This window comes from Gymnoscopelus braueri (genome assembly GCF_963280865.1).
Source record: "Gymnoscopelus braueri genome assembly, chromosome: 12".
In the NCBI taxonomy this organism is placed as follows: Eukaryota; Metazoa; Chordata; class Actinopteri; order Myctophiformes; family Myctophidae; genus Gymnoscopelus; species Gymnoscopelus braueri.
The window spans coordinates 27,848,517-27,871,130 of NC_137614.1; the positions used below are offsets into that span (position 1 = coordinate 27,848,517).

Here is a 22,614-nt window from a genome sequence, read left to right on the forward strand (position 1 = left end):
ATATCACTGCCCGTATTCCTATGAGCTGTGGTGGCACCTGTCAGCAGGGAGTGTTGGGCGGGAGGAGTAGGACGAAGGCTCTTCGTCCTCCTGGTGGGGGTTCCTCACTGGCATGTGAGTCAGTAGGATACAACAGCAGTGACAACACAAACATTTGCGTGGGAATGAATCAATTGGCATATGATAACTAAATTGGGGAGAAAAAGGGCTAGAAATCACCCAAAAAATGCACTTTACATTTTAATTAACATTAATTAATAGTAATTGTGTCTGTCAAATACTTAAAATAAAATTATTGAGGATATAGCATGTGCTTGTCTTTCCACATTTGCATTTCATTATGCCTTTCGTTTCTGGCTTAAGCTTCATTTATACTCCATTGCACGACGCTTGCCGAAAATAACAGATTTACACTTTTTTTATACTCCATCATGCTATGGAATATAATTTTTTATTTGGCTTTGGTTGTTTATACATTCTAAGACTCAACTCTGAACACCACGACACGTCATGTAGATTGACTCTTTTTGAAAAAAATGTTTTCTGGAAGACCTTTTTTCTTTTGCCTACTGTATAATGACAAGCCAGGCACACCAAGTTGAAAGTGGTTAAGGTTTCAACCCCTCTCCCCCATCTACATTATTCTCACTCTCTCCTCCTCCTCCTCTCCATCTCTCTGTCCTCAGCTGCTGGAGTATGTCGGCAAAGGAAAGAGCATCATGGATGTTGGTTTGGCCCAGGCTCGACAGCCACTCACCACCCGTTGTCACTACTTTGAAGTGGAGATAGTCGACGCCGGGGAGAAGTGCTACATCGCCCTGGGTCTGGCAAGGAGGGTGAGCTTTCTAGAAAAAGCACTCTGAAAGTTTGGCTTTCATTACGGCCACTTTTCTTTTTTTTTTTGCATTTCTTTTGACTGATAATGTCAGGGTTGGACATCATTTTCCTGTGGAGGAAGTACTGTAGTAGTTATAGTAATAGTGGTAGTACTAATAGGAGTAGTGGCAGCTCAGTCATTAAGCTTTACTTTCTTTCCCATTATCCAGCAGCTTAGCCACAGTATATAGGGTGTACTCGTTGGATCTAATAGCCTCCTTTGGAAGATGAAACACCACTAAGAGGAAAAAACAATTAGAGAAATTTTAGCACCTCATTTGAGCCCTCATCTCTTTTTCCAAAGTATGCACATGCGGTTCCCATTTCAACATTAGTAGCGCAGCTTTGCAAGCTACTATTACCATAATAACCTGCTTTGAAGAATGAAACAGAAACAAAAGCTAACTAGAGCACTAGATGAGTCTGATACAAATGGAGAGAAGCATAGACTTTGCAGTGGACTACAAATCAACTTTTCGGCTTGCACGGATGTAAAGTATACTCATACCGACAATGGGGGGGATCTTGCAAATACACAGCATTGTTTCAGGCACTGGTCCCTGAACAATGGAGCACTCAAAGCAAATGCTCCCCCATGATCGTATAATGATATTAATAAGTTAACATTATCATATACAAGGAGGCCTATTTGAATACGCAGTGGATATATTTTCCCCACAAAAACAGCATATTATTGCCTCAATGTGAGTAACAGAACTAGGTCAATGAGCATCAGCTGTATGGGCATTTTGCCACATAGAGAAGTAGTGCAAACTAACTCTTAACTGTTTGTTCTTATCAAATGGATAATCAAAGTCACAGTAAACAATAATTGTAAATTATATTGCATTCTGTTAAAAGGGCTTAGTTTATCAGATGTGTAATTTTCTGGTAATCACAAATAATATCAATTCTAGTATATTATGATGGATGCCTTCCTGTATTACAAATGAGTTTTATCTTACCTTTCTATTTTAATTAATTTTAAAGCTGCACTATGTAACTTTCCTGAAACTACCCCGGATTTGAACCTGGGTCTCCTGTGCCAGTGCTGAAATTATGTCTATGTATGATCAAAATGTCTCAGTAAAAGAGCAGGGAGACCACCCCAATCGTATAAGTTATTTTGTATACCATGCAGACAATAACATAATAATAATAATAATAATAGCTCAGATTTATATAGTGCTTTTCTAAGTACCCAAAGTTGCTTTACATAAAGAAAAGGAAGGAACCAACTTTATTAACTCATGCCAATTAAATAAAAAAATTATTGTGTACTGTGCCAGCGATTTTTCGATTTTCTTACCTTTTTCAAGTAGTCACAGAATATTTATCTCCAGTATGATCAATCCCCTGATGGTTGCTAATCACAGCAGGTTTCACGTGCTTCCGCGAAAAAAGAATTTATGCGCCTTTGAAAATAGCATGTCTCGGCCAAAAATACATAGTAAAAAAAAAAGTACACAAGAGCCGAGATACAGCCTTTTTAAGTAATAACTTAACCAAGAAGTGAATGGAGCAGCAAATCTTCGGATCACGATATCTTGGGTTCTGAACGTCAAACACGTCATTGGCACGTTGCGCCATTGCGGAAAAACACATCAAACAAGTCAATGGCTAATGACGTCTTTTGACGGCCGTTTTCAGTGTGCCATTAGTGCCAATGACGTCTTTTGACGTCACCTAAAAAAAAAATGTATTCAATTTCTTTCTTTCTTTCTTTTTTATCTCAAAGGAACTAGGAGAAAACGAATGCTCCATCCACTTCAATGTTAAAATGTAAACGGAGAAAAAAATAACATTTTTCCATTTTTCCTGCCTGTGGCACAGGGATCAACAAGCTTGAAATAAGCCTGGCAGTGAATGAGTTAAGAAGAAAAACAATAAAAGATAAGTGCTAGATTAAAAGATACAAGGTTAAATGAATAGATCTTTAAGTGAGCCTTTATTTTACCAGGGAGTGCCATTGAGATTCAAAATATGTTTTCCAAGCTACTTTATATATTTAGGCAAGAATGGAAGCAGGGGTTACAAATAAAAAAAAAACATTGGGTTTGCTAATTGGCCAATGGCTTCTCATACTCTGTTGCAGTAGGGGTGGGACGATATATCGATATCGCGATATATCGCGATACTTTCTCCCGCGATAAATAATCGATATACTGCCGGAAAAAATCGATATTAACACATTGACTGCCAATCGCGTAGATCTACACAAACCTATTTAAAGCCGCCACGTGCCAGTCGCGTAGATCTACGTCAACTGGTCTTTTTTTTTTTTTTTTCACTCACAGGTTCACATTGCATTGTAGGCCTCGTTCGATACGCCACATTTCATTGTAGCACCACCGGAAACGGAATGCTGTTTAACATAAACCGTTGTAACTACAAGATGGCGGATCGGATTTCGATGCGGTCTTCGCTGGTCGACTCACACGGATCGCCTGTGTGTTTACAAAGACTTGAATGCGCGATTTTAACGGATTTAACTTTGTCTGTGGCGACGTGATACGTTGTTTTTCCGACTCTGTATTTGTGTAATGATGATTTTGAACAGTTTGGTGCTATTTTAAGTGTTTATTAATTGAATACAAGGACTATCGTGATATATCGTTGGTGAAATTTCATGCAATATATCGTGATATCGCAATATATCGCAATATATCGAATATCGTGATATTATCGTTATCGTGGGCCTAATATCGCCACAGATATCGTATCGTGATATACCCATATCGTCCCACCCCTATGTTGCAGCTTGTGTTAGTTTTAGAATGGAATTTCAGGGTCCCACACTTAGGGCCTGGTAGTCCGTGCCTGTGGACAGTCATACTTGAAAGTATGTGAATCTTTTTGGATTAGCCAGTTTTTCTCATTTCTCAGAACACATTTTTTATTATAGGTAAGAAAAAAAGCGGGTGCGCTTCCTCTGGATGCCTTTTTGTTTAGACAGTGGGTGCTCAGCTATAAATATAACTTGAATCCAATACCACCAAAGTGGAAAAAGCGGTTTCGGCCTCAGCCTTCCTCAGAGCAGATAAAAAATTAAAAAAAAAGCTCTGAGGAATCATCAAGCGTTCCAATAGATAAGAATGTTTATCTGAGACAGTCTTGCATCCTTTATTTTGGAGTGCCGCTTTTTCCACTTCGGTGGTATTTGATACATTTCTTCATCTAAAATAACATTTCTGATAAAGATTTGTCATCATAATAGCAAAAATAACCATTCTATATGCATTGTGAACTTGTAGATCAGCTATTTTCACTATTTCTAAAAGAAACAGACACATTTGATCTGTTTCGTCACATCTAGAGTTTAGAAAACGTTTGACAGGGATGAATACAAGTTTGGTGATAGGATGTGTTATCTCAGTAAGCCCATTTACATTCATTTTCACCTGATTTCAGTTGAGGCGCTAGCTCCCAAACTATTTTCTGACCATATGGGGTCATGATTTGCGAATTCCTGACACCCTGTAAGTTTAGCCTTGAGAGTGTTGTGAATGTGAAATATTAGCAACTGGCAAAGCCAAGGCCTGTGGAGAGCCGCCAGCATCATCTCACCCAGGGTCAAAAATCCGCCCCCTTTAATAATAAAAATAAAAGATGAAACTGCTACAGTGCTTTTCAAGGACCCTGAGGCGCTGTACAGAGCAGGGACAAACGGGGACACACAGGCCTAATAAATGACACATTATGACACTTGGGAGTTTTGGACTGGTGGATACAGTATGTGGGGTGATGAGAGTTTGCGCTACAGTGTCAAATCATAAACATAGATTCCTGTCCATGTTGCATATCTCTGTCATTGTTGAACTAAACATCTCCTAAACATTGTCCCTGTAACTGGTTAGCTTTCTTGACTCTCACCGGTTTGTCTGTGTTCTCTGTCAACAAACTGTAAGAACCAACTTTTTATTAATTACGGAGATAAGATAACACAAGAACGTATCTATACTGTACATTAGGACATTGGTTCTCAAAGTGGGGTCCTTGGGGGGGGGGGGGTTCCAGGGGGTCCCCAGCAAAAGTAGTTAATGTAGTATCGCAATCGTTTTAACCACTTTATCCATTTATATGTTGGCTATTCAAAAATATCAAATCTACAAGCTCACAAAGCGTCACTTTGTGCCACGCTGCGAGCTTGTATATCTATTTTTGAATGTTGGGATTTTATTTTAACAAATCTTCTATTCTGGTGTCCCTGGCACAAAAAAAATTCAGCTGGGGGTCCGTGGCCAAATATATATCAATTTGGGGGTCCTTGGCACAAATAAGTTTGAGAACTACTGGCTTAGGAGGTAGGAGGCAGGAAGGATTTAACGAGGCCAGGCAGGGGGAAACCAAAGGCTGTACAATACACTGTTGACATTTTGTTATAATGTAGCCTAGATGGGCTAAAATGCCAACAATCACAACCAATAGTGTTGTTATAATACTCTATTGCACACTCACACATACTGTACACACACTAACACACGCGTAGCTACCAGACAGCGAGGTAGAAGTCGAAAGGCGATAACTCAGTTCCTGCTTCCTCCTCTTCAGCCAGAATTCTCCCCTCCTTTCCTCCACTCCTCTCCCTGCATCTGGGTTTCATTATAAAGACATTAAGTCAAAGGCCAGGAGAGGTGATAAAGCAGCAAATTGAAGGCCTCGGTTAATGACTGTTTACCCCACAGCAGTCGCAACTTTTTCATGTCGGCCGTCTTCGCTTCACGTCCTGCGGTCAGAGAGCAGGCCCAAACACAAAACACACAGCACATCATTAATGGCCTGCATTTCCAGTCTCTGTCCCTTATTTGCTTTTGGTTGAACACTCAATCATCTGCCCTACTCTGCCGCAACTCGGAAACACTGGGCAGCGGACAGATTAGGCATGGATACACCTCGTTCCATTCACCCCACCTTTCTCCTTTCTTCTCTCTTGCTCTCATGATGGAGCAGCTTACAGTGGCCTAAGGGATAACGAGTCACCACCCAGGTGTGTGCTGCATCATCGCCCAGTCATATTCCACTGCGCTGTGATGCACACCGCTGGGTACAGACTAGAACCAGTCACCTTTGAAGCAACGGAACCCTGGAATCTTAAAGGACGACTTCACCCATTTTCAACCTATAAATAAATTAAATTATACCTTTTTTTTTTTTCTTACTCTGTCTGTGTCTCATAGGAGAGCTGTGGACAGTTCAGAAACCCACCTACCAGTAACATCATCGTTAGGCAGATTTTCTTTTCCAACAAGATTTCAATTTTTTTATTTCGATTTTTATTAACGCGAGAACAATGTTTTCCATTATAGCATGCTAACTTTCCAGGAATCGAAAGTTTCCTGCAGTTTTTTTTTGCTTGGATTCCCTCTCGATGATGTCACTGGTAGGCGAGTTTCTGAACTGTCCACAGCCCTCCTCTGAGACACAGAGTGAGTAGACAAAAATGGTACCATATTATAATGAGCATTAGTGAGGAGTGAGGACCTACAGTATATATGAAGATATGTTGAAAATGGATGAAGTCGTCCTTTAAGCCTGATTTATACTTTGGTGTCTCTGACCAAAATAGCAGATCTACCCGCTCATAATGCATTGCGATGATTTGATGATGCTTTGCGAGCTTGTAGAGCTGCTATTTTTTGGCACGCAATACTGTTGTACAATAGGGTATAAATGAAGCATTATATACAGACATGTTGTGCAGAGTCTATTAGAATGAGATGTTTGAGTCGTTTAGTCACTCGTTTTTATTTGCTTCAGATGGGGTATTTTATCATAATGTATTCAGCTGCAGGAAAGCAATAATCAAGGAACTAAATAATTGTCTATTGTTTATTAAATCCACAACTTGATGTGTTGACAGGATTTAATAACTTTCCAATTACTTATTTCTCTGCATGAGAAAGAGATCTAATCTGATGCAGGCACAATGTCCCCCCATTCAACATAATTTTCCTGAACAACTGATGGTATATTCCTTTTTATTTGGCTGAGAAGGGTGTCCACTTATTGGCTGGCTGATACTGTGAGATACATTGGTTCAGCGTTACTGGCGAAAAGTTTCAGGCAATCGCTGATCTTTGAAACCCCCCCCTCCCCAAGTCACTGCAGCCAGTTTCCCTGCCCTGCAGAGGAGTCAGGGGAATTAGTGTTAGGAAGTGTTAGGAAGTATATTATATACTGTATGTGCTGTAAGGGGGAAATGAAGTGTAATCTAAGATCTGTTTCGACCCGCCACAATTGCAAGACCTCCTGTGACCCCTTGCTCTCTCTTACTTGCTCTCCTTCCTCTGAAGATAAGAGTCTAGGTATGCGTACGTACAGCATGCATACTGTATATGCTTGGTAGCGTGCTTGTTTTGCATCCTGTACACACGTCGGTTGCTAGGGTGTGGGACAAAGAGCGATCTAGACCTCATTATGGGTTGATAGAAGGGTAGAGAAAGGTGGCGAGGTTGGTGTGGAGGGAGCAAATGGCAGGAAAGGCGGGATGGTGAAGAGGATCAAAAGGCCTAGAATAAGAGCGTTCCGGGAAGTGATTGGTAATGCGAAAATAAAAGAAAGAGGAAAGAACTGGGGAGAAAGAATGTCTGAAACGCAGAGAATTTGTTTATGATGCGGAAGGGGACAGGTAGCGTGAGAGAGAGAGAGAGAGAGAGAGAGAGTTGAGATGGAGAGATGGGGAATGAAGACGGCTCAACAGCCACTACTGAGTCTATGAATGCTTTCTCAGTTTGTCATTCCAGTTTTTCATCTTACGTCCAGCTCGGGCTCTCTCTCTCTCCCTCTCTTTTTTTCTGTCTCTCTCTCTCTCTCTCTCTCTCTCTCTCTCTCTCTCTCTCTCTCTCTCTCTCTCTCTCTCTCTCTCTCTCTCTCTTCCCCCCCCCCCCATACATGCATCATCCATATAGATTCATTGATCCATATTTGCACACACCCGCAGCAGAATGAGGAATGGCTGGTTTCCTCTGTCCTGGTTTGCCCCGGGCCTGGGTCCTGGGAAAAAGCTCCCTCTTCCTCCCATGATGCAGCATTCCTTCGCACCATTCTGACTTCAGCGCCGGCGAACCTGTTTATTCTACCGAGGTCTATTTGTGACAGAACAAAGGAGCCTTGTCTGTGCCAAGATGTCCTTTTTGGCCAGTGCACAGCGCCTATACACACACATACACATGTGCACACTGACCAACAATGCTCCATAGCATAGTTGGCTATGTTGTGCACAAAGTGCACGTAACATCAGCGGTATGAGTACGGTCTCTCTGCCTCCAGTCTTTCCTGGCAGTGTAACAGCATTATGAAACGCTCTCATTTCATTTCTGTGGTTTTGTCCACAAAAATACATAAATTGTGACATAAAAAGTTGACATGAAAATGTGTGTACATATTAACGTATATATAGTGCGTGGGTTCAGGTAGCTTTTGCACCTAGGTAGGTAGGCAGGTAGGTGATAAATGTGTCCTATAGGTCCGTACACACAAACGCAACGATAGAACATTCTGTTCTATCCTGACATGTGGGTTTAACCTGATGACATGGGGTTAGACAAACCGGCCTGCATCAGTTGCCGGCATACAGTGCAGCCCTACACAAACCCCTATAACTGAGGCTGTGTGGGCACAAGTTTGCACGTAAACACACACAGTCAAACTTTCTCTCCCTCATGCTCCTTACCCATAGCCACTCCTGTACACACATACTGTATGTGGTAATCCCTGGTTTTTGTGTTATTTTTAGACAGCCCTATGATGACCAGGGAGATAGCGGTAGTGTATGATGTGTATCTGCTTCTAGGGGGGCATGGGTTCCTCTCCTCTCCTCTAGTACTGGTTGTTTACTCTACCACAGGGTGGAAATGCAGGCTACTCCGATGACAGCGATATAGCAGCTGGGGATCTGATATTGCAGGCCCTCGCTCTACTCTGCTGTGGACTCATAACGCTACTGTTTGTTGTTCTTGGAAGCAGCATGCATTTTTACTAATGGCTTCCACAGGCCAGCAGGGATAGTAACCAAGGGTTCAAAAGTTCATGTTAAAGTGGACCACAGGGTTAACATTATGTACTGACTCAAAGTCTAGGTTTGTCCTATGATTAGTCCCATTATAATGGTAGTAGGTGATAGATTTTAGGTGATAGATCAATTTAAGAGCAAGATGCTAATTGCAGTGTTGACTATTGCAAATAGTATTTTTTCTGTTGCTTATAGCTCATAAAAGCATCATATATTGATTGCTAATAAATACCAGCCCAAAAGCAATTATTGATTTAAGTTTTTTCTATACTGTATATACTTTATTGCAGGTTTGTACAATGCAAGTTTTCTAAACTTTTTATCCTGCATCGTTTTTATAATGTTTTTAAATATGTATACCAAGAAAGAATGTATAATACAAAGAATAAAGAAAAGGGGGGAAATAAAAAAAAGTAAAAGGAAGATATTTAATTGTTAAGCATCCAAAAATGTATTGCGGTGTACAGACCTGGGTTATTTTACCCTACAAATATTTGGCTTTGGCTTTGCTTTTATATAGTTATATTCAGAAAAGAGCCAGGCAAGTACCATTAAATAATCGTCTGTCATCTACAAAATAAAGGTACTGAAAAAAAAAAAAAAAAAACGCTTTAGAACTGGCATCAGTAGTGAGTGATGACGAATCGTGTCATATGTTCTGTTTTGTTATTATATTATATTAAAACAATTCCAGCAGGACCCAGTCCTGCATGTTAGGAGATATTGTTGTAGGCTGTCTTAGCGTTGTCTTTTCTTTGTATGACTGACTGCTCAGATTAAGGGCTTGAATGCCGCTTTAGTTTTTCATACACTGATGCCATGTTTGGATAAAGGATAAGTGTGTGCACTATGTACTGTGTAGACTTGTTGAACTGAGGATGATGGACACCAAAATTACTGAGACGACAGCACTGAAAACGGAGGCTTTATCATGGTATCATCCATATTTCAGATGCAAGTCTGTGGTTCACGCAAAGCATTATAAATCCTCCCCTTAGTTGTTTATCCATTCTTAATATTGTCTTGTTAAAGTATATGCCACTAAATCACTGATTAAATGAGCCTCCTGTGAATCATTGATCCATGAGTCCCGGAGTGGGGAGTGGAGGAGAGGTGGGACCCCCCCCCCCCCCAAGAAAGTCATCTGTTCCTCCCCAGAGATCCATGCTGGCCAGCCAACTGAATCCTCGGGCTTGTGGTTGACATGAGGGGAAAGAGGAGCAGACTTGGCGGATCAACGGTTTGGAGGCTTGGAGCGGTAGCTGCATTCCTCCCCGTCTCTCTGTCTTCCCCTGCCGGTGTCCCGCTCTGTCGCTCTCTCTCTCTCTCTCTCTCTCGCCGTCTCCGTCTCACTTTTTCTTTTCACCCCCTATCCGTCTCCATTTCCTGTACCTCCATCCCCAGTGGGGTTGTCAGACAGGATTGCGGCTGTTTCCCCAATGTCCTGGCCACAGATGCTGTGGAGCCCCTCTGTCATTCTGTCTGTCTGCCTGTCTGCCTGCCGGCCTGGTCAAACTGACTGTCTGTCTGTCTCCTGACCTCCATCATCTCTCGGTTTTGGAACATCCTTCTCAATAATTCTATTTTAGGAGAGAAGGCCAGCAAATGTTTTACCATTACCACCACTCTATGGAAAAGAATAGTCAACAAAGTCAACTTTGTTTTGTTTTCACTTTTTTGCTGTCTATCAACCCCTGTTCTTCTCTTTGGATAAAGATCCATATTTGTCTTTGCAGTGACTTACTGCAGGCCCTGTGTTTGTTTTTTTACTCTGGTTATTGTTGGTATGATTGGGTGTCTTTGATTGTGAATTGACAACCAAAAGACATTTATTTTTGTGTTGTACAATCAAAATGTGGTTGTTACGCCAATTCCACACCATGTGGAATTGTGATGTGACCTACAGAGATAAATGGAGATGAAAGGAGAACTCAGTGGCATGGCTCTTCACTACTTCCTCCTCTTCCTATTTGGTAGTGTGTGTTTGGGCTAATGGAGGTGCAGTGGAGAGGGCCGATAAACATATCTAGTAATTACCTCTGAGTCACGCTCTGATCTTATCCAAAATGTTGGCCCACTGATTATTTCTGTTGGCATGGTGAAAGGTAGACAGACAGAAAGACAGATCAGACACATTGTGAAGTACTGGGAACGAGCAGAGACACGCGCGCACGTGCACACCCACACGTCACACGTGCGCGCGCGCACACACACACACACACACACACACACACACTCACTCAAACTGAAACATTGAAAGGGTGGGAGTCAGACTTTGTCTGAGTATGTGCTTCAGTACAGTAGTACAAGTAGACAGCTGAATATGTATTTCTTTGCTGTAGGGAAAAAAAAGTTGTTTGCAACCGTGAAATAAAATGTGCAAACCTGGCATCCTATAGTGTGTACTGTTTCAATGTACAGATTATAGATGTTTTGGTTAGGTTCTTGGTTTACCAATGATCCTAGATTACTATTTCTATGCATTTGATGTATTACCTTGTGTTGTCCTTGCTTACTGTAAATAGCTCTGGATTAAGAGCGTCTGCTAAATTCCTTAATTGTATATTTTGAAATTGTAATTAAATATTACCCCAAATTTAGATGGTCAAATAACATAAATAATAATTTATTGATCTGAATAACTCTTTGTATTTCTTGTGCAGGACTACCCCAAGAACAGGCACCCCGGCTGGAGCCGAGGGTCAGTGGCTTACCATGCAGGTGAGGGCCCTCTCTCTCTGTCTCTGTCTCTTTCTCTGGATCCCTCTTAAACCCTATACTTCATTGACCGGTGTCCCCTGGGTGTCTGTACTTGGCCCACTCCTTTTCCCCATCTACACCAAAACTCAGCCGAAAATAGCCGATCTGAAAGCTCACAACACGCCATGAACTTGTAGATCTGCAATGTTCACCGAATGTTCGACATTTACTATAGGGCAGTGAAAGGAACAGCTCCTTCTTACCTCCGGGCTATGGTCGATGCCTACACCCCTGCCCGACCACTTCGGTCTGCCACCTCGGGGCGACTGATTGCCTCGTCACTCAAGGGTCCTTCTGGCCGATCCACACGGTCACGACTCTTTTCTGTTCTGGCCCCACAGTGGTGGAATGAACTTCCCACTGATGTTAGGACAGCAGAGTCACTGCCCATATTTCGCCGCAGGCTGAAAACTCACCTCTTCAGGAAACACTACCCTTCCTCTCTGCCTGACCTACTTGTTGTTAACTAGTTGTACGAACGCTTGTTTTCTATTGTTGTATTGTTTATTGGATCTTGTTTAGTCGATACACTTATTTGTTTTAGCTCATGCTCATTTGATTTAGCTATTTTGTCTCATCTGTTTAAGGAAATAGGTAGCTGATATATTGCACTTTTACCTTAGCGCTAGGTATACTCTTGGTTGCTTGTTTTTGCAGAAAATGCACTAAAGACTTCTGGTGATTAGTAGTTTTCGTTCCCTACCTATGTTGAATACACTTATTGTAAGTCGCTTTGGATAAAAGCGTCTGCTAAATGACTGTAATGTAATGTAATTTATGAAATGCCCAGTATAGCGACACTAGCGTTCATGTAGTTGATTTGTCTGTCATCTCTGCATTTCTCTTCCTCTTCTCGTATTTTCAGTTGAGCATGTGAAATCCCCCTGACACAGTTTACTCATATTTCGATCAGATAACTTCCTGTGAATACTCTTTATCTGCTGTTTTTAGAAATCCAACATCTCAGGGCACCATCTCATCTGGATGTTTGAGGTGCCCAGCACAGACAGGGGATAAAGCAGACAACAGTAGTGTTCGAACAATCTCAATCTCAATCGCTCTCTGTGGGAGCAATACAGAGCCCCCCCCCCCCCCCCCCCAACAAAACACGAGTTAACCCATTAAGACCTGGAACGCATCTGTCATTTTAGATTTCTTGCCTATTCAAAAATAGCAGATATACAAGCTCATATGATCTATGAGCTTATAGATCTGCTATTTCTGGGAAAAAATCGTGAAGATGTGTGCAAATCTTTTAACTCAAATCTTTGCGTCTGGTGGGGGTCCCTGGAACAAAATATTTTGAGATGGGGGTCCACGGCCAAATACATATAATTTTGGGTGGTCCTTGACCTGAGAAAGTTTGGGAACCACTGATATATACTGTAGCAACATAGGTAAAAAAAAAAAAAAAAACTGTTAGGATTTAGAAGACATTTGCAGAATCCCCAGAAGCTATTTTTTTTGTAAAAAATGTTCGCTTAAAAAGAAGTATGAAATAATGGTTGCAGCTATAAAAAAAAACTAAAATGACACAGTATGCGTTCCTGGGTTGAATGGGTTAAAGCTATGCCTCCCATGCACAGACTTAGTTGTTTATCACAAACAGGCCCTATCGCTAAAGGCATCTGGCCATGCCTCCCTCACGGCTGCTCTTCTAGACTTCAGCACCCCGCCGCTATCGGTGCTACGAGATAACCTATCATCACATGCAGCTGCTGTGACAGTGAGGTAGCAGGAGGCGCTAGCTTGGTGGTTGTTATCGTGAACGAACTACACTAGTTTTTGTCTGCCAATCTGCTGCGCTACTGTCACAATCAGGGTCAGTTTGATTTGAGTGAGCGAGCTGGCTGTTATCTGCCATGCTCTGCTATAAGGGATCACATTGTTTAAGGTCTGCACAAGGGAATTTGCCTTAAAATGATACACACACCACAACATGTAATATTCATGAAACTGTGCAGTGCAGGATCTTTGTTATCATTAGAGAAAAAGCATTTTTAGGCAAAAGTTCTATATGCTTCCTTTTAATTGACTATCATAAGACTTTCTTGTACCCGCCGTGCATTCCGCTCATGTTTGGAGTTAATGTTTATACTCTTAAATCCCCGCACTGCCCCCAACGAGAGCCCATTTTATACTGGGATACATTAATACTAATAACACTTGATGCCGTGTGTCCCACTGGGGCTTGTGGATGATGCATCTGTGCTGAGTGACGGACTAGGCCAGTCATTCAGGCAGTCTCACCGTGCCAGTCCCAAAGGTCTAGCGCTGCGGTCTGCCTGGTTTGGCTGCTGTGTGCTGGATGCCACAGAAATGTGCACGCCCCAGCACAGCTCCCATTAATCTTATTTGTTAGAGACTAAAATGATGTATGTGGTTTTCCACGCTGCGCGTATGGGGTTTTTTGCCTTCCCATGCTTGGGTTGAGGCGCCGGCTCCGATCCAGCTACTTAAGATCCGCAGGGCCGGGGCCTCTTCTTCACTGGTCGCAGCGCCTCTTCGCCAGTGTTGGCTTTAACAAATCACCTAAGTAAAACAATAGGTAATAATATTACTTTCACAAGTAGCAATGTAATATAACGCATTACTTTTACAAACTGGGTAATGTTATTACAGTCTAAGTCAATCAATGCATTACTTTCAGAAACCCTATGTATTTATTTATTTCCCTCCATGTCCAAATGCACTGCTATGCTTAATATGACTAGAGGTTCGGACCGCTTTGCGACCCTCACAGCTAAGTTGCACCAGTGATCCAACTGATATGGCCATATACTGTATGGAGATCTCTATCTGTCAGTCCTTGTCCCGTTTATGGCCATATACTGTATGCTGACTGATTCGTTAGGGCCTGATGCCATGATGACACATTGATGTTAGACAACACAGTCCATATTTTGCTGTAGCTACATTGGAAAGTCCTTTTAAGGTTATGGCTGATCATGGTGACATGAGCTTGGCGATGTGGTTCGTCCGCCTCCCCATCCTCCCTTAAGGCAATTTTTTTTGTTCAAGGTTTCTTTATTGGTATTTTCTATTTTCACATACAGGTCAATAAGACAAAAGCATACAAAGACAGTGTATGTTACCCCTCCCACCCCACAAAAGTTCCCGCTCCAAAAGAGCCACAACCCTGGTATCTTGTTGTACCATTAACACAAAAAGACAATATAATTGCAATGAAAGTTGAAAGAAAATGTAAAACAAAGATGAAAGCAAGTCAATCGTTAAGGCAACTTTAATATAGGAAGATGTGGGCCTTAAATGTACTGTAGTTAAGGGGGGAAAAGTATTATATGTATTTAGCCCCTCATTTGTAAAGGAAATGTACATATGAAATCAAATGTAAAAGTAAAATGGTGGGCAGTGTTGTCAGGGGCCCACTGTTCCCGTTACTTATGCAGCTCAGAGTGAAAAGATCTGCCGGCCAGGGTGACAGGGCTACTGTTGGTAACCGGAATACTCATCCCAAAACACGCTCGCCCCCTTTTTTTTTCGTGGACCAGCGGTTCTTGTATTCTTGTATTTGTTTTACTGAGGATAAGGTTAGAAATAAATTTAGGGTTAGCCATAGTTTTACTGAAGTTAAGATTAGGAATAAGGTTAGATTTTGGCACCATTTTACTTAAATTACCTTTAGGAATAAGGCTAGGTTAGGCATAGTTTACTGAGGTCACGTTTAGGAATACCAGGTGAATACCGCCGGATTTGCCCTGGGGCGAATGTGTTTTGGGGCGAGCGTTTTTGTTTCGCGCCGCCTACAGGATACAATATGGGGAAAATTGGCAAACATTTGTGATTATTAGAAGTGTAGTTTGCATGTTCTCCCCGTGTCCCTTAGGGTAGGTACCCTCACAAAAACATGCAGTAATCCTGGTTTCTATACTGCCTCCCCCTGGTCAGCCAGGGCGCCTGATGGAGGGGAAAGGAACTGGTTGGAATAACGTGTTCCTTCCACGCGCTACGTACAACCGGGGTAACTCCCCCCTGTCAGGTTATAAGAAGCGGCTTGCTATCTCCTCATGCATTGAAGGAGGCATGAGCTCAGTTCTGGGCTCTCCCTAGGCTGGCAGAGGGAGAGTAGCACCCAGGATTACATAGGCAATTGACACTGGGTGAAAGAAATGGGTTACAAAATCGTGGGATAAACATTTTAGAACAAAAAAAAAGTGGAGACACATGTGAAGGTGAAAAATAGATGGTTGCCTAGCCAGAGCCATGAGCAATGTTTGTAGCAAGTTGGGAGAGAATTGGACAACTGCTTGGCTCTGAACTAGTAGTCCGCAGAAATACAGGCTGACCGGGCTTCAATTAGGTAGCAAGATGTTCGATAGATACATGCTTTATTCGTCGGAAATTCATTTTGTGCCAAGCATAAAAATCACACAATACATAGACAGATCACACAATACATTGACAATACTACACAACTCCATTCTTACAGAGACAACATTTTAATAGGCTACCATGGTCATAGTTTGAGAGGCATCACATATCACATTACACATTTTATGCGCAGAACTGAGATGGGGCCTGTTTATTCAGAAGTCCTATACTTGTGGGGACAAATGATCTCAGAGCTCCTATCCTGCAACATCGGTACTGTGTATCGTCATCCTCCTGATGATAAATGGCTGTATTACTATTGACTGTATAGCGGGTGTACCCGGATCTCATACATTGATGTCATACTCTCAAGTTGTACCCCAGCTATCTTGCAGGATACATTGAGGATTTTATGAGTTTGTTCTTATCAACCAATGATAATGAGCCATACCAGGCAGCAAAACAAAAAGTTAATGCACTCTCCACAAAAGATCGATGGAAGAGTACTATTAGACTTTTCGCCACGTTATACTGTCTCAGTCTGCGCATAAAATGCAGCCTCTGCTGACCTTTCTTATAGATGGCATCTGTGTTGGAATTCCATGTCAGCTTGGAATCGATTGTTGTACCCAAGTACTTGTATTCCTCCACAGTTTGTACCTCATCTCCATCAATGACTATTTGCTCCTAAAATCAAAGATAACCTCCTTTTTAACACATTCCCTGCCAGGTATTAATTAATTAATTAGTTAGCTTCTGCCAGGGTTGTTTACCTTATATTGACGATCTTTGGAGCGCCACGGGAGCCATGACGTGCACGTGGATGTAAACGAAGCATGTCTGGGGGTGGGGGAGGGTCTGGTCTATCCACCAGAGAATGGTTGTACCCTATAGAAAAGTAGAAAACGGATGGAAGCATCTATTCTTTCTCCCTCATTGAGAAATTCTGGAGCCATGAATATTCAAAAAAGCGAATTCTCAGGCATCGCACCACACCCACCACTTCTGCTCAAAGCAAAGTGTTTATAGGTTTCAGCAAGTGGCTAATTGCATGATTGGTGACATCACACAATCTGGCTACAATTTTTAGGAAGTACAGAGAAGCTCCCCTCTACCTCAAGTGGAAGAACATGTAAAGGGCACAAGTTCTGTACATACAGTATAGCAAACTGTATGTTCAAAGTCATGCCTCCAAGAGGACTTAACTGTTGAAAAAAGGGGGAGTGGAGGGGGACATGACGCTAAGCTAACACATTCATGCTCACTAATAACAGAGGATTTTATCTACCATTCACTATTTAGACTTTTATTGGATGTTTTGAATACATGCACTGCACCAATAGAGGATGCTGACATTGAAATTTAGGCTGCTAAACATTATTGTGTCATACCCTATTCTATGGGGCGGCAGTGGCTCAGGGGTAGTGGCCTGTAGAGCGGCCGGATGGAAGCCGTGAGGTTTCCAGTTCGATCCCAGGCTCCCCCAGAAGAGTTACTGTCGAAGTGTCCTTGAGCAAAACGCTGAACCCCTAATTGCTCCCGATGAGCAGCTTGGTGCCTTGCATGGTTTCCTCCGCCATCGGTGTATGAATGTGTGTGTGACTGGGTGAATGTAATGCACAATCTATGTAAAGCGCTTTGGATAAAAGCGCTATATAAATGCACCATTTACCATTTACCCTATTCTATTGAATATGTCTAGTCCCTTTGTGCTTAATTTGAGTAATGTTTGTGAAAGTATTTATTTTTTGGACATTATTAATCCTGCATGGTAAATTCAGGACTTTGCACAGAAAGTAGTTGTGGAATATGACTTACTTTTAATTAAAGTAATATGTAATATATATATTATCTTTTAACTTTCCCCAACACGGTTCCTCGCAACTTCTCCACGCACCCTTGATTTTTCATGGAGCAGCTCGAGAACCTCAGAAATTGCACGCATACACTCCTTGGCAGACTGTGAATACAAATGTATACACCCAAACATTATATATGGCAAGGCACGTAACCACAGCAGGATCTGTTAAAGGAGGAACGCTTTAACTTTATTACCTTAGTTTCCAATGCTTGGCATGAGCCAAGAATGTAGCAAAAAGGTGTTTCTATGCAGTTTGTTAGCTCTGTTGTTGACTTTTATGGGTGGTTTTAGCTCGGTATCCATAAGTCTAAATGCCTGCCAAACTATCCCTTGTAGGGAATTTATATATGTTGACCAAATCTCAAAGGACTATTTTTGTCATATACCATGCTAAATGCATGACACTGCTTCTATTGTAATGTTGTTTTTTTTTGTCCAGGTATAGCTCTATCATACTGGCTTTTAAAAATAAATCGTTGGTGCGGCTGTCTTTTGGCTCGTATCATAGCCAACGGGTTGAATACAGTAGGAATTTACCATTGCAGTATATGTAATATAATTCCTACTCCTATAATTAAAAATGTGCACGTGCTTATTGATTATTGGGCTCTTGTGTTAGCCCATTTTAAGGTACTAAAAATACAGTACATACTGTACATATGTGAGGGCTTGTGTTGAGCAGAGTAACAGTTTTGGACCTCAAATCATGTGTGTCTGTTATTATTATTATATTACTATTATTGACTTCTAAGGCTATCATTTGACTTGCAATAATATTCCAGATACATACACAAATGTCTGCCAAGCATATCCGTGCTCTCTTATAGCTTGTATAGTTTGCAAGCTCTGTGGCCTCTGCTTTTGTGCTTCCCCTGTTCCTCGCTTTACCTCTGGCTCTGGGGTGTTTATATTGGGAGCTGGCCCAGTGTGGACCTCTATCCCGTGTGTTGCAGTGGGTTGTGTTTCTACAGGTCAATGGGCCGTGGACCCCTGCGGGCCCCTGTGGGCCCTGTCAGGAGCAGCCAGCCATCCAGGCAGTGAGTGCGCTCCTCAGCAAGCCTCATTAACCCTATCACCTTCCTGGCAAAGGTCCCTTTTAGAATGCCAACCTCCCCCATCGATGACTCACACACATTGTGACTCAACACCCGCAGCTCAGGGCTGGTGCACTGTGCCACCATCATCACTACCACACAATCTAAGTTGTTGCAATAGTGGCTCCATTTAACATGTGTACGCTACAACAGTGGTTTAACCTTAATTGAATCACTGTCAAAGCAATGTCTCAGTGACTAACTATTGTGGCAGCATACATGGTAAGATCCATGTATGCTGCCTCTGACGGTGTAAAAATTTACCTGTACATTATTACACAAGAGTTAACACAGATTTTGCGGTGTAGGAAGACAAGTATTTCATTGTCGACATACTGTATGTCCCCAAACAGAGGTCACAGACCTGGGTGTGATCTTGGACTCCGACCTAAATTTTAATTCCCATTTTAATAAGGTCACAAGAACAGCCTTTCTCCATTTAAGAAACATGGCTAAGGTAAGTCCTTTTTTAAATCAGAGAGATGCAGAAGTCCATATCCATGCTTTTATAACAAGCCGGCTAGATTACTGCAACTCTCTTTTTACAGGGCTACCAAAGAAATCCATTAGTAATTCAAAATACGGCAGCTAGAATTTTAACCAACACTAGAAGAAGAGATCACATTAGTCCAGTCTTATCAACACTACACTGGCTACCTGTATCTTTTAGAATTGATTTTAAAGCACTTTTATTTGTTTACAAAGCACGAAATAACTTAGCACCTTTATACATCAAGGAGTCTATACAATTTTATTTTCCAACCAGAACACTCAGGTCCTCCTCCGCTCTCCTACTAGAGGTTCCCGATGCTTCTCATAAAAACACTGGTGAGGCTGCTTTCTGGGTCTATGGCCCTAAGTTGTGGAATACATTACCACTAGAGCTTAAAAAGGCAAGCTCTCTCAGTGTTTTTTAGAGTAAACTAAAAACCTATCTTTTTAATATGGCATTTATTTAAATTCATCTTGTGTTCACGTTTTGTTTTTATTATTTGTATTACTTTTATTTTGTATTGCTATTTCTATTTTTGATTGTGTATAAATCTGCCCTATGTTTACTTGATTTTTAGTTTAACTACATTGTTTAGTTATGTTTCTGTTTGCCAATTCTTTTTCTGGCATTCTACTGTTTATTGTCTTGATGTGAAGCACTTAAGGTTGCAATTTTGTATGAAAGGTGCTATACAAATAAAGTTATTATATTATGTATGTCACCACATTGCCTACAGTATACATTGCCTGCATGGCAAAAGTGTTGTTAAATCAACACTACTGATTTGTCTGTAGTTGGAGTATGAGTCAGCCTAACCTATAACATTTATAAGCATGATAAGCCTAGTGTAACTCACCGACTGTAGAACATTATTCAACATCTTTAGTTGAAGCTGCATTATTGTCCATCCATTCTACTGTATGTATCTGTATAACATAACCTAGCTTCTCACCTCATACGACTGTACATTGCATCATTTTCATTGCAGAGCCAACATTGTGGCTTACTCGTGCCATCAGATAAACAATAAAGTAAAGTCAATGGTATATTGCAACCTTTACTTCACATAATTGTTACTTTAACCAACAACCACTACAAAATACAATTACCTCACTACTATCATAAAGCAATTGCAAGCAAGACCAAATTTACTACCTTGTGGCCTAGTTAAACCACGACATAAGCAAGCTTGACTACTCAATTGTCTGGCAGGTCTAACCGGAGATTATAGAAACTTATTTTTGATTATGTGGTTCATGTATTTTACAGCTAGGGCCTCCCAGGCATATGGGCCAAAAATGGCCATTATATATATTAACTCGGCTCAAATCTTTGATTGCCGTTTAAATCACATGGCAGCCGCATATGGATTTTATAGTGAAGTAAAAAAAAAAAAAAGTGCAGCCTCTGTGTGACTGTGTGGTATTCTGGAATAATATATTTGTTACATTTCATGTTTTAGGAGTCTGTGAAGTCAATGTTCCCTGGGCAGGGAAGCCCAGTCTTTTCCAGACAAACGCTCATGTTACGAAGGCCGGTGCTGTTTTCCCATTCCCTGTTTTACTCCATCCCCAGCCAGGTTTCTGTTGCAGCTCAGGAGCCAGAGGGCCTGCCCTCTCCACTCCCCAGCCGGTGTTTCCAACCCTGGCCCCAGCTCCAGTTCTATCCCTATATGTAATCTTACGTCTAACCCCTAGCAAACTAGTTAACATCATCTTCAACACCAGCACCACCTCTAGTCACACACAGAGTAAAATCACAAGTGTTAATTTAATAAAATATAACATTTAAACTCCAGATTTTACTGTGCCATGCCCACAGAGCAAACCTTGTGACCATGTCTTTTGATTCTAGTTCAACCATCTGGCTTCAACTTTAAAGGGGTATCTCACTTTAAAACACTTCTGGGGGGCATTTTAACGTCTACTCTGGCTTTTTTGTGCACCCCCAGGCAGTTTTTAAGTTGTTAGATTCAATATTTAGATATTTCATATTAATTTGATCAGACACGCCCCCCCTCCGATATAAACCCATTGAACTTCAAACTCATTTTAACCATGTTAGACTTATTGAAAAAACACATCCCTGATTCTGGTGACTGATATTGACCTTCCAATTCCGTTCGTGAGAGAAAAGTAATTGAAATAACACGGCCCTCTCACGTATTAGGACAATATCAGTCACCAGAACCAGGATATGTGTCACTAAAGTCTTGTTTGATACAATTTAGTGCCAGGTACTGTAGATGATCACCTAGGCTACTTGGCCTTGCCTCCCATTCCTGCAGCAGTTATCACAAACACACACACACACACACACACACACACACACACACACACACACACACACACACACACCAAACACTTCCTCCTTATAGTGCAAAATATGATAATAGATTTCATATTTTTTTTATGTTTGGTGGTCCCAATTATTGTATATTTTCAAGCATGTGAATGGTATTATTCTAAACATTTTTTGTTGTACTGGTCACCTCCAATGCCAACACCTTGTTAGTCTCCAAAGCCCACCCGACTCGGCTATTTTTACCCTGCGCCGCTCCTGTGCCGGTGTGGCTCCAGTGTTTGCCTAGTGTGTGGTGTTGTGACAGGGGCCCGCATGGGAGTAGTAATGATACAGTGTCTCCGTCTCCCTCCCCGTGCTCAGATAGAGATTGTTTAAACAGTATCCTGAGCCGGGGACGGGTCCCATGACAACTCCATAAATATTTACCAGTGGCAGCCACGCCGCTGCGCTCGAGGAGAGCTTGTCTGCAGGCTACCTTTGCAATGTTTTTCTTTTGCCTTTTTTTTTCTCTCTTCATTGTTGTCTCTCGCAACTCTACGGTGTGTTGTTTTCGATGTGTTCCCACTGGATGATGTCGTTGGGTTTTTGGAGGGGATGTCCTTGAAAGATGAGGTGTTTGTAAAAAATAAATGAATATTATTCTCACCTTTTGGTAATGGAAGTTGGTAATGTTGAATGATGCATTGTGGTAAATAGTTTTCTAGATGCACAATTGTGTCTATACTCGCCATGTCATGTTCAGTTGCATTGTTAGTATTTTCTAAGCATAAAGAGATGCCCTCCATTGGTAACCCACAGTAGTGATTTTGCTAATTATTTTGGTGACCTTTTACTCAGACCAAGTTAGGTATCCACAGGGCTTTTTTTCTCTGCTGAAAGCGCC

At 41.6% G+C, this 22,614-nt stretch overlaps 1 protein-coding gene across 1 annotated transcript in view; it reads left to right on the forward strand.

Moving 5' to 3' along the window:
• Positions 1 to 22,614, forward strand: part of spryd3 (SPRY domain containing 3) — a 57,656-nt gene that overhangs the window by 25,891 nt on the left and 9,151 nt on the right. The window contains exons 7-8 of the mRNA XM_080444215.1: positions 687 to 836; positions 11,551 to 11,608. Coding sequence (XP_080300341.1) covers positions 687 to 836; positions 11,551 to 11,608 — 208 coding nt within the window. The remainder of the gene's footprint in view (positions 1 to 686; positions 837 to 11,550; positions 11,609 to 22,614) is intronic.